Source organism: Meles meles, chromosome 8 (genome assembly GCF_922984935.1).
Source record: "Meles meles chromosome 8, mMelMel3.1 paternal haplotype, whole genome shotgun sequence".
In the NCBI taxonomy this organism is placed as follows: domain Eukaryota; kingdom Metazoa; phylum Chordata; class Mammalia; order Carnivora; family Mustelidae; genus Meles; species Meles meles.
Window position 1 is genome coordinate 16,466,205 of NC_060073.1, and position 12,303 is coordinate 16,478,507.

A 12,303-nucleotide genomic window follows, 5' to 3' on the forward strand; every position below is an offset into this window, starting at 1 on the left:
AACCCAGAACCCCAGTCCAATCTTGAGTGAAATATCAGACAAACCCCAAATGATGCGTTTTATGTAAAATATCTGACTAGTTCTCCTCAAAACATTCAAGGTTGTCAAAAACAAGGAAAGTTGAGCAGAATTATTTTGATGGGCACTGAATAAGCTATAGAATTGTGGAATCACTGTATTACACAAGTGAAACTAATATAATGCTCTATGGTCAACATTACTGAAATAAATAAATAGAAGGATATTCAGAGAAAATGTCAGTGTCTAGAGATATTGAAGAAGACATGACAACTCAATGTAATGTGGTATGCTGGATGAGATTCTGGAGAATAAAAATGGCTTTAGTTAAAAACAAAGTAATATGAATAAAGTATGGATGTTAATTAAAAATAATGTGTTCACATCAGGTGAATTAGTTGTGATAAATAAACCATACTATGTAAGATACAGGGGAAACTGAGTGCAAAGCATATGGGAACTCTATATCATTTCCACAATTTCTGTGTATATCTAATGCTGTTACAACACATAAAATTTATTAAAAATACATTTATTTCATTTAATATGTGATCAAAGTATATCTGTTGTAGCATGGGTCAGAAATTCCTTCCTTTTCCATGCTGAATAATGTTGTATGCATTCCACATTTTGTTTATTCATACACTGATGGACACATGGGTTGCTTACACATTTGGGTTATCATGTCTAATGCTGATATGGACATGAGGGTACACATATCTCTTCCAGTCCCCACTTTCAGTGCTCTTGCTATATTCCCAGAAGTGGAAATGCTGGATCACTTGGTCATCATATTGTTAGCATTCTGAAGAACGTCATACTTTCACAGTGGCTGCAACATTTTTATATTCTTATGAACAGTGTACATGAGTGTTGTTTAGTGATGTTGAGTATTTTTTCATGTGCTCATTGCCCATTTGTATATGTTTTTTGAGAAATATCTATTCAAGTCTTTTGTTGATACTGAGTTTTAGGAATTCCATGAATTGCTTTTCATTCTGTTGATTGTAGCCTTTGGTGCATAGAAATTTTTAATTTTGAGATAGTTCAATTTATTTACTTATTTCTCCTGTAACCTGTTTTTTTATGGTGTCATATTCAAGAAATTATTTCGTAAGGTAATACTCTGAGGTTTTTTTAAATTTATATTTTATTTTTATTGTGTTCAATTAGCCAACATATAATGCATCATTAGTGTTTTCTTCTGAACATTTTATTGTTTAAGTTCTTATACTTAGGTCTTTGATCCCTTTGGAGTTTATTTTGTATGTGGTTTAAGTAAGAGGTCTGCCTTCATTCTTTTGTACATGAATATCTAGTTTGGCTAAACTATTTGCTGAAAACACTATTCTTTCCTATTGGATGGTGTTGTCACCCTTGCAGAAATTCAGCTGACCATATAAGGGATGGCACATTTCCAGGCTTTCCAGTTCATTCTATTTGTCTATGTCCCTGTCTTAATGCCATTACCACAGTTTTGATTACTGTAGTTTTATAATGTTTTAAAATCTGGACATGTGAGACATACAAATGTTTCTTTTTTAAATTTTTTTAAATTTATTTTTTCAGTGTTCCAACATTTATACACCACACCCAATGCTCCATGCAATACGTGCCCTCCTTAATACCTACCAGCAGGCTCACCCATGCCCCCAGCCCCTCCCCTCCAAAACCCTCTGTTTGTTTCTCTGAGTCCACAGTCTCTCATGGTTCATCTCCCCCTCCTATTTCCCCCAATTCACTTTTCCTTCCTTTCTCCCAACGTCCTCCATGCATGCTGAGTGAAATAAATCAAGCAAAGAAAGTCAGTTATCATAGGTTTTCACTTGTGGAGCATAAGGAATAACATGGAGGACATTAGGAGAAGCAAATGTTTCTTTTTAAGATTTTGTTTTCTTTTTTTTTTTCCCCATTTTATTTATTTTTTCAGCGTAACAGTATTCATTCTTTTTGCACAACACCCAGTGCTCCATGCAAAACGTGCCCTCCCCATTACCCACCACCTGTTCCCCCAACCTCCCACCCCTGACCCTTCAAAACCCTCAGGTTGCCCCAACCTCCCACCCCTGACCCTTCAAAACCCTCAGGTTGTTTTTCAGAGTCCATAGTCTCTTATGGTTCGCCTCCCCTCCCCAATGTCCATAGCCCCCTCCCCCTCTGGAATACTATGCAGCCATCAAAAGAAATGAAATCTTGCCATTTGCGACGACGTGGATGGAACTAGAGCGTATCATGCTTAGTGAAATAAGTCAATCGGAGAAAGACAACTATCATATGATCTCCCTGATATGAGGACATGGAGAAGCAACATGGGGGGGTAGGGGGATAGGAGAAGAATAAATGAAACAAGATGGGATTGGGAGGGAGACAAACCATAAATGACTCTTAATCTCACAAAACAGACTGGGGGTTGCTGGGGGGAGGTGGGATTGGGAGAGGGGGAGCGGGCTATGGTCAAGATTTTGTTTTCTAAAGATCCCTTGAGATTCCATGTGAAACTTTCAGCTGATTTTTCTATATGTGCAAAAATTGTCTTTGGAGTTTTGATAGGGTTTGCATAAAATGCGTGTTGTTTCAGATATTATTGACATCTAAACAATACTGAATCTCTTGATCCATGAAAATCTAAAATCTTTCTGTGCACACACACAGACACACATACAACATATTGAAAAGAATATTCTTTTGTGTATATGGAAGATGGCAATTGGAAAAACTGCACAATGTCCCATTTTGAGTCTAAGCACCAGAAACTGCAATAAACCAGAAAAAGTCTATGTCCCAGTTCAGGTCCATAGGAAGGAGGCTAGTGGAGGCTAGTGTAAAATCAGAGAAGAGTTAATGTGTCAGAGTGCAAGCCATCAGACAGGAAGAGTTAAGGGTTCAGTCTGAAAGCTCTCAGGCAGGAGAATTCCCTCTTGCTCAGGGGAAGTTAGCCTTTTGTAATTTTCAGGCCTTCATTTCATTAGACCAGAACCTTACATCAGTGAGAACAATCTACTTTATTTATTCTAACAATTCAAAAGTTAATATCATCCAGAAAAATCACATAGTCATAACCCAAAACAATAATTAAAGCTATATCTGAACACCCTGTGGTCTAGGCAAGTTAGCACATAAGAAAAATTGACATTAGAAGTCCATCGATTATTCACATAGCACCTATACATGTCTGGATAAATCATACTTAATCTCCAATAAACACTACAAATGGTTATAATACCAACTAACATCATCCAACAATCCTGTATACAAACAAAAATGTACTAAAACCTCCACAAGAAGAAAATTTAAAATTTTGGGGTGATTTTTACTTTCTTCTTAATATTTAGTTAGTTAAAAAATATGATGGAAAATAAAAATACTAAAATGTTATGGCAGAAATTCAATATCTCTTCAGTTTCATGGTAAGGTAATAAAGGGAAGAAAACAAAGACATATATATATATGTGTGTGTGTGTATGTGTGTGTGTGTGTGTGTGTGTACATATATATATTCAAGCACATAAAATTATTCATAATATAAGGAGTAAATACAATAATTACAGTCTTCATTTTTGTAACAGTCACAGGATTAATTTATAATTACTTTCTTCTGTTACTTGTTCTGTTTTCAGTGAGTTTTCAGCAAGCAACAAAGCTGGTTGTTGTTCTTTAGCTGGTGGAGTGACACAAAACTTCATTACTGAAGTGCCTGGGTCATGGTCACTTTGTCCGTGAGCCCACTGCGTAATGACAGGAGTGTCTGCAAAATAGCCTGACTGGTATACACAAATTGGGTCATTCTCTCTGCTTGACTCTTAAAATCCTCCTCTGCTGGTCATTGGCGAGCATTCACAATGGACATCAATATGTTTGTGTGTTTTTTGTGTGCTTTTACTCATACAGAAAGGTATGGAAACATGATTCTTCCTCAAATTTTCTTGTTACCAGTTTTCCAATAATGTTTGTTTGTTTGTTTGTTTGTTTGTTTTCCAAGGTCTTGATTATTGAGCCAACCTTTGGCCAAACACATGAATCAGTATAAATTCTACATCCAGCAATTTTTCATTCAAAGACAGTGAATACCATGTGCATTGTTTCAAGTTCTATCCATTGAGAGAAACTTCCTTCACCATGGCCTTCAGGGACTTTTCCATAATGGGGATGTAGTGTCGTATCTATTCACTTTTGAGCTGTACCCACATATCACTGCCGAATGTTCTGTATATCAGGACCAAATCCTTTCTCCTGTCACTTGATCATAGTGAATTCCCCACAAGGCCTTGGGCGCAGGCTGGGATAGAGAAGGCATGGTAGCAAAAGTGGGGAGTGTGAGCATTTGGGCACTTCTTTATTTAACATTTTCTTCAGTTCCTGCTTGGGACTGATCACCTATAAAGTATCCCCTCCTTATGTGGGGATAGTGTTGTGTATCAAGACCCCCAGTGGATGCCTGAGGCTATGGATATTACTGAACACTATATCTATACATGCATACCTGTGATAAAGATTAATTTATAAATTAGGCACCCTAATAGATAACAACAATATTTTTTAATTGAACAATATATTTTAACAAAAGTATTTGAATATGGTCTCCCTCTTTCAAAATACCTGATTGTACTGTACTCCCCCTTCTTCCTCTGATATATGATGATATGAGATGATGAGATGAAATGTGGTGAATGGCACAGACGTTGTTTTGTTGCATTAGAATACCACTGACCGGGGCGCCTGGGTGACTCAGGGGTTAAAGCCTCTGCCTTTGGCTCAGGTCATGATCCCGGGGTCCTGGGATCGAGCCCCACATCGGGCTCTCTGCTCCACAGGGAGCCTGCTTCCTCCTCTCTCTCTGCCTGCCTCTCTGCCTAGTTGTGATTTCTCTCTGTCAAATAAATAAAAATATTAAAAAAAAAAAAGAATACCACTGACCTTCTGACATAATGTTGGAAGGAGGATCATCTGCTTCTGAAAAATTCCTTTTCAATTCTTTTGCATAATTTAAAAATAGTAGTTCTAGGTTTCCTATTTTTAAACTGTACGTGTTCTTTATATATTCTAGATATAGGTCTTTTTTCATACGTGTCTAACATAAAAATAAATATAAAGTATATGTTTCTATATAATTTTATATAAAATTATGTATATGATATATAATATAAATGTTTATACATAAATGTGTGTCTATATATATAGTTTTTTTCCTCGTCCGTGTATTGCCTTTTCATTTTTAAAAGAGATAACATCCAATGAAGAAAAGAGCTAAAATATTTAGAAAATTTTTTCAATTTTCAGTTTTCTTTTTTTATTTTTACTTATTTTTTTATTTTTTATTCCTTTTCAGCATAACAGTATTCATTGTTTTTGCACCACACCCAGTTTTTCTTATAGTTCATGCTTATTTTGTTACATTTAATAAATATTGATCTACCCTAACTTTAGAAATACTTTTTTCTACTATTTTTATAGGTTTATCTTTTAACATCTAGGTTTCTGACTTATTTGAGTTAATTTTTGTATATGATATAAAGTAGTAATTGAGGTTTGTTTTCTACTCAGATGGATATCCAATTGACCTAGCCCACTTAGTTGAAAAAAAGTCTATTCTTGGGGCGCCTGGGTGGCTTGGTGGGTTAAAGCCTCTGCCTTCAGCTCAGGTCATGATCCCGGGGTCCTGGGATCGAGCCCCACATGGGGCTCTCTGCTCCGCGGGGAGCCTGCTTCCTCCTCTTTCTCTGCCTGCCTCTGCCTAGTTGTGATTTCTCACTGTCAAATAAAAAAAAATAAAAAAAAATCTTAAAAAAAAAAAAAAGTCTATTCTTTACCCCATTGAATTACCTTGACATTTTGTTAAACAATTACACTTTTAGGTCTATTGATGGACATTCTATTGTTTCAATGATCTGTATGTTTAACCTTAACAGCTATACCACACAGCATTGTTTATGGAAGCTTAAGATAAATCTCTAATTTAGCTAGAATAAGTTCTCTAACTTTTCTCTGCCACCACTCCATAGGTTTTACCTGTAAGTGATAACATACTGTATTTGTCTTTCTCTTTCTGGCTTATTTTACATAGCATAATGCTTTCCAGATTTGCCATGTCATTGTAAATGCCAGGAATTCCTTCTCTTTAATGGTGGTATAATATTTATCTTCTTTATTCTTTCAACTGTTGAAGATCATTTATTTTTCCCCATATCTTGGCTACATGTTCTACTGACTGAGCCAGCCAGATGGCACCAAGATACTCATTTAGTCTTTCAAATATATCCAGAAGTAGAATAGATTTGCTATATATATAACAATTCTACTTATAGATATATCTATATAGATAGATAGATAGATATATCTATATCTATATATCTATTTCTCAGTGTATAGAACAGGAGACAGATGTATATTAGATATATCTATAAGTAGAATTGGTATATATAGCTATATATAGATAGATAGATCTATCTATCTATCTATCTATCTATATATATACTCTTTCTCTCTCTCTCTCTCTCTCTCTATATATATATATATATAATCTTTTACCTTCTTAAGGATGTCAGAACTTCAATGGAACTAATGTCCCTTGGTAGTCAAGATATTAGTGCAAAGACATGAATGAAAGATTGGTGTGGAGGAAAGTTATAAATGGATAATAGTCATTTATTCCACTGTTTTCTAAATTTTAGTTCAAATTTAATTTCCTTTGCATCAGTTAGTAGAACAGACAGGGGCATATATTCAAATGTAGGACTCCTGGAATTTCATTAACTCATAGGCCTCTTGTGCTCTAAGGACATCAAGTATCCTCTAGTCTTTCTGTTTCCAAATCTAAGTGCCCAAATATGCCACTAACTATACAACAAGCATGATATGAGCTTGTTAAAAATATAGATTTTTGAAAACCCCTTAATCATGGCCAAAGAGACTAGAAACTCTGAACACAGATACTATTATCTGTTCAAAAGTCTCTCCCAATGACTCCCATGATCAAACTAGTTGGAGAAGCACTAATCTAGTCATCATTAAAAACTGAGTAAATGGAAATCCATTGAGATTCCAAACTGGGACAATAAACGTGTTCCATGGTGTAGTTCCAGGGCCAGTGTTTCTTAATTATAACTTCCAATCCAGAAATGGTGCTGCCTTTGGTCTTTCTTATTTTTACCTCTGTGAATGCATCAATATCAGGGATTTTTTTTTTTAGAGCACTAGGTACAGTTCTTAATGTAAGCTACACACACCCAAACACACACAAACTTCACCATAAATATTTACTCAGGTATAGGCAGTCAAATAATCAGATTTGTGCAAAAGAAAAGGAAATGGTGAAAATGATAATCAGTGACATGTTAATTTGTTATATAGAAAAATAAAGCTCAGAGTGCATGAAGTGAGAGATGTGTGATGAATGGCTCAGTGTATTCAGTTAAGCTGCTTGTTTCAAACATTAGAGGAAATAGATTCCCAGCTGTGCATGTCACCATTTTATTTGCCCTGTTGATTCAAGTGGTCTACTGATCATAGTTTTCTTTGTTTTCATTCAGTTTCTTTGGTTTTTCGTTTTAGACACTTTATGTTAATTGGGAACCACTAACTATAGAGAAGGCAAGGTTAGTCAGTTAGCAGAAGCATATGAATGAGATGTTAGTGTCACAATGGGGATCATAGAGGTTTCCCCAATTTCCTTACTGTTTGGGTAAAGAAAATGAGTCCTTGAAAATGGCAAGCTTTCTCCCAAGAGTAGCAGAAGAGGGCAGATCTTCTGTGTTTTAAACCTATTTTTGCTTTCACACACTGCACAAACTCCCCTCCCTTTGCAGCCTTGATAGGTTTAGTTTCCACTGTGTTTTGGAGGACTTAGATCACAGTACTGTACTTCAGATCTCTGTTATTTTTCCTATATCCTTTTGTGCATGCAACATATACATATTTGAGTACTCAATATGTTTCTATCAGAGTTCTATATCTAGAAAACAGCCTTAAATACTTCATAGTAGACTCTCAATCAAAGGAAAAGGACAGAAAGTCCAAAATGGGGATGAGAAACCAAATGTAGTCAACATCATTGTCCTGAGCTTCTGTTTAATAAGATTTCTCTGACCTAGATAATTCAGAACATTTATATTAGAATAAATATAATAATAATGATAAATAATACCTCAGGTATATAGAAAGTGTTATGCTGTCTTTTGTTCTTTCAAAAACCCTATAAGGTTTTTACTACTCTCTTTGTTGAACAGAAGAGAAAATTTAAGATCATCCAGGTTAAATTGTTACCTTCAACTATTAACCATTAGCTTTGGAGAAAACTCTCCTGCTCCACAGTCTTTTCATTGCATTCTTTACTTCTGCATTTCTCAGTGTATAGATCAGGGGATTTAACATGGGGGTGATAATGGTGTAAAATACAGCCACCATCTTATCCTCTGAAAAGGTAGTATCAGGACGCATATACATGAACGTACAGGGGCCAAAAAAGATGATGACCACAGCAATGTGGGAGCCACAAGTGGAGAGTGCTTTGCGCCTGCCTTCTGCTGAATGCTTTCTCAGGGATATCAGGATGATGGTATAGGAAATTATCAAGATTACAAAGCTCCCCAGAGCAATGGTACCACTGTTGGCTGTCACCACAACACCGACAACATATGTATCCGTGCAGGCAAGTTTCAGCACAGGATGGACATCACAAAAGTAGTGATCAATCTCATTGGGTCCACAAAAGGGTAACTGGACTACTAAAGCCACTTGAATAATGGAATGAAAGAACCCACCTATCCAGGTCCCCAGTAACATTTTATTACATCTGCCCCTGTCCATGATGGTCGTATAGTGTAGGGGTTTACAGATAGCCACATAACGGTCATAGGCCATAACAGTAAGGATGAAGATCTCTGTACAACCAAAGAAATGTACCCCAAACAGTTGCAGCATGCACCCCACATAGGAGATTGTTTTGCTCCTGGCTAATAGGTCAACAATCATCTTGGGAGCTGTGACTGAAGAGTAACAAATATCCACAAAAGACAAGTAGTTGAGGAAGAAATACATGGGAACCTTAAAAAGGTTTCCCATGCAAACAGTCAGCATGATGAGGATATTTCCCAGAAGAATGATCATGTAGAAGAAAGAAAACACCACAAAACAAACTTCTTCAACCTCTAGGTTCTGAGAAAGACCCCAGAAAATAAATTCAGTTACATTGTTTACTTTTTCCATGGAATTAGTCTAGCACAGCAAGTTCCCAAGAGACAATGAAATTATCTGAAAGAAAAATATAACAGGGAACATGTACTTATGACTCAAAATAAGCAGAGAATCATGTAGTCGGAAATGTAAAAATGGATATTTACTGCTTCTTGGCATGCATACTTAGAGAAATTAAGGGGTATATATTGTGATCATCTTACCTTCATGTTTAGTCATTCATTTATGTTAGATGAGGAAGCAAATTAACATTAGAGCAAATTCTCTAAGTCACACATCTAATGAAGAATTTCCCATCTTTAATTTTTTTTAGTTGTTTCTCAAAATTTGGTAGTTCTTTTCTTTGAACTAATTGGTTAATCTATTTTTGCTATGTTCAATTAGCTAATATATATTACAACATTAGTGTTAGATTGTACAAGGATTCATTAATTGCATATAACATCCAGTGCTCTTCACAACACATGCCCTCCTTAATATTCATCACTCAGTTTTCCCATATCCCCACCCCCCCCCCTTCTGTAACCTTCAGTTTGTTTCCTGGAGTCCAGATCTTTCATAGTTTGTTTCTTTCTCTGATTTCTTCCATTCAGTTTTCCCTCCCTTCCCCTATGATTCTCTGTGCTATTCCTTATATTCCACATGTGAATGATACCATATGATAATTTACTTTCTCTACTTAACTTATTTCACTTAGCATAATAACCTTCAGTTCCATCCATGTTGAAGAAAATTTAGGGCTTCTAATTTTGTATAAGGCAGTCATCTTAATTTTGAAACAATTCAGTGTTGGGGAATATGATATTTTTTATATATCTGGAAAAGCTTATCTATTTTTGTCACAGACGTGAAAACATGTACCCATATTTTCCCTTCTGAATACTGCCATGAATGTTCAAATACTTGAGTGTGGGTGATCTCTGCAGGTTCTCTTAGAATACTCTGATCTTTGAGTAAATGAATTTGTGTTTCCCTATTTGATATCAAGGCCTTTTACTCAGGAGGTGATGGGTATAGTTAGAAAGAGGACAAAAACGGTACATGTCTCCTTTTGTGACAATGGTGCTGAAATTTTATAAATAAATCAATTAGCTTCACGAGTCTTCTTTTATCCCTTTTGTGAAATGAGAACATTTCAGTTTCATTACCATCTATTATATGAGCAGCTTTTTCTGCTATGAAATTAAATCCATTATGTCAGCCCGGAATAGCCACGAAACCCTTATGAAGAGGCAGAGACAAAAAAAAGATAAAGCAACGAAGGGAACTGCAGAGACACATCAAGACCTGTTGGATTTGAAAGGAGCGGAAGTGAAATCTTGGGTGATTTCTCATCTTCGAATCCAGTTTTTGAGAATTCCTCAGGAATTACTTTTAAACATCTGCCTGTTAACTAAAATATGAAAAATTCAAACGGGGGGGGGGTGGGTAGGAAGGACTCTGTCCTTAATTTCACTAATTCATTCATCATCCTTTTTTTTTTTTTAAACAAGCTTTAGTTCACTTTATTTTTCTTGTATAAAACCATGTGGTAGCCACAGCTGGCGCCTGGGTCCTCCATTCATCATCCTTTTAATCTTTGGGTTTCATATTGTTTATATTGGTCTCCTCGTCAGGATGCATTAGACATTTGAGGAGAACATCACTGGAAATATTTTAAATGTATTTAGGAAGAGAACAACATTGGATACATCCTCAGGGCTGAGACTTTATGTGCTGTAGTGAGTTCACCAGAAGTTACATGTGGAAAGGAGTTTGTGTAATAGTTTTGATTTAAACGTACAAGTTATTCCTCAAACTAAGCCACAGATACAAATGATTCCTTTAGTGGTATGTTAGGTTGGCATTGCGCAGTGTCTTAGTCCATGATCAGGAATTTTGTCTGTCTGAGGACCTATCTCCTCTGGGTCTGTCACATGTAACACATATATCTTCTACTGTACTCTGTCTCAGCTGTCCCTTTGCAGCAACATTATGACTGGCTCTTCCAGCTTTTGGGAAACTGCATGGCTGTGTTTTCTCAGATCTGTGTATTATGGCTGATGGAGTAGTAATTACAAATGTGCTTTCTCTTATATGGCATGAAATAATGATAATATCAATGGTAAAGATCATAGTAGTAATAAGAATTCAAGTTTAGACTCAAGAATACCCCCTGGATTTACATGTTCTTTCTCCTCTTTTTACCCCTCTGAATTAAAAAAGAACAAAAACTAACAAACAAACAAATAAATCAATAAATAAATGTCCAGGGGCACCTGGGTGGCTCAGTGGTTTAAGCCTCTGCCTTCGGCTCAGGTCATGATCTCAGGGTCATGGGATCGAGCCCCATATTGGGCTCTCTGCCCAGTGGGGAGCCTGTTTCTCCCTCTCTCTCTGCCTGCCTCTCTGCCTACTTGTGACCGCTCTCTCCGTCAAATAAATAAGTAAAATATTTTTTAAAAATTAAAAAATAATAAATAAATAAATAAATAAATGTCCAGCTATTATCAGTGAAAGGACCTTTCAGTTTTAAAGGTCTGAAAACTAGTAGTTTTTGATAACTGTCAATTATGCTGTTTGGCTCTCATCTAGAAGAAACTGAACGTTTAAACACAAGCCTGGGTATTGTACTACCATTATTCAATCTGTGGGGCCCTAGGGGAATTCTTACTAGTCCTTGAATTAAGACCTATCTCAAAGAATTTCTTCCTCCACTTTTTGAGCATTTCAAAGATGACAATGTCAACTTCTTTTGAAATTATTGGTATTTTCTTATTCACAATCATGCTACCCATTTTATAATCATGTATAGAGGTACTTTATTATCTGGCCATCATATTAATAATTTTATTCTCTGCTTATTTCTGAGACTGGTGACTTGTAATTCTGTTTTAGATATTCAAAATACAGCAATTGTATTTAATTCCTTTTTTGCATAATCCATTTTCTTTAATTTTAGAAGAAAAAATCTCACCAATATTGTCTACAGCTCCAATTTCAATTTTTTCTTCAGTATCTTCTGAGGTAATTTGATTGCAGCTATCCACAATAGTTTGTGCCGTAGGGATTTCTTTGTGAATAATTATTATCAGAGAATCTCTGACCTCCAAAACT

At 35.8% G+C, this 12,303-nt stretch overlaps 1 protein-coding gene across 1 annotated transcript; it reads right to left on the reverse strand.

Moving 5' to 3' along the window:
• Positions 1-8,286: 8,286 nt before the first annotated feature.
• On the reverse strand, positions 8,287-9,219 carry LOC123948634 (olfactory receptor 4S2). The gene has a single exon (XM_046015829.1). The coding sequence runs from the start codon at positions 9,217-9,219 to the stop codon at positions 8,287-8,289; it is 933 nt and encodes a 310-aa protein (XP_045871785.1).
• Positions 9,220-12,303: the final 3,084 nt, after the last annotated feature.

Coding starts and splice junctions, on each gene's coding strand:
- LOC123948634 (XM_046015829.1), bottom strand. CDS start 9,219: ATGGAAAAAGTAAACAATGTAACTGAATTTATTTTCTGGGGTCTTTCT.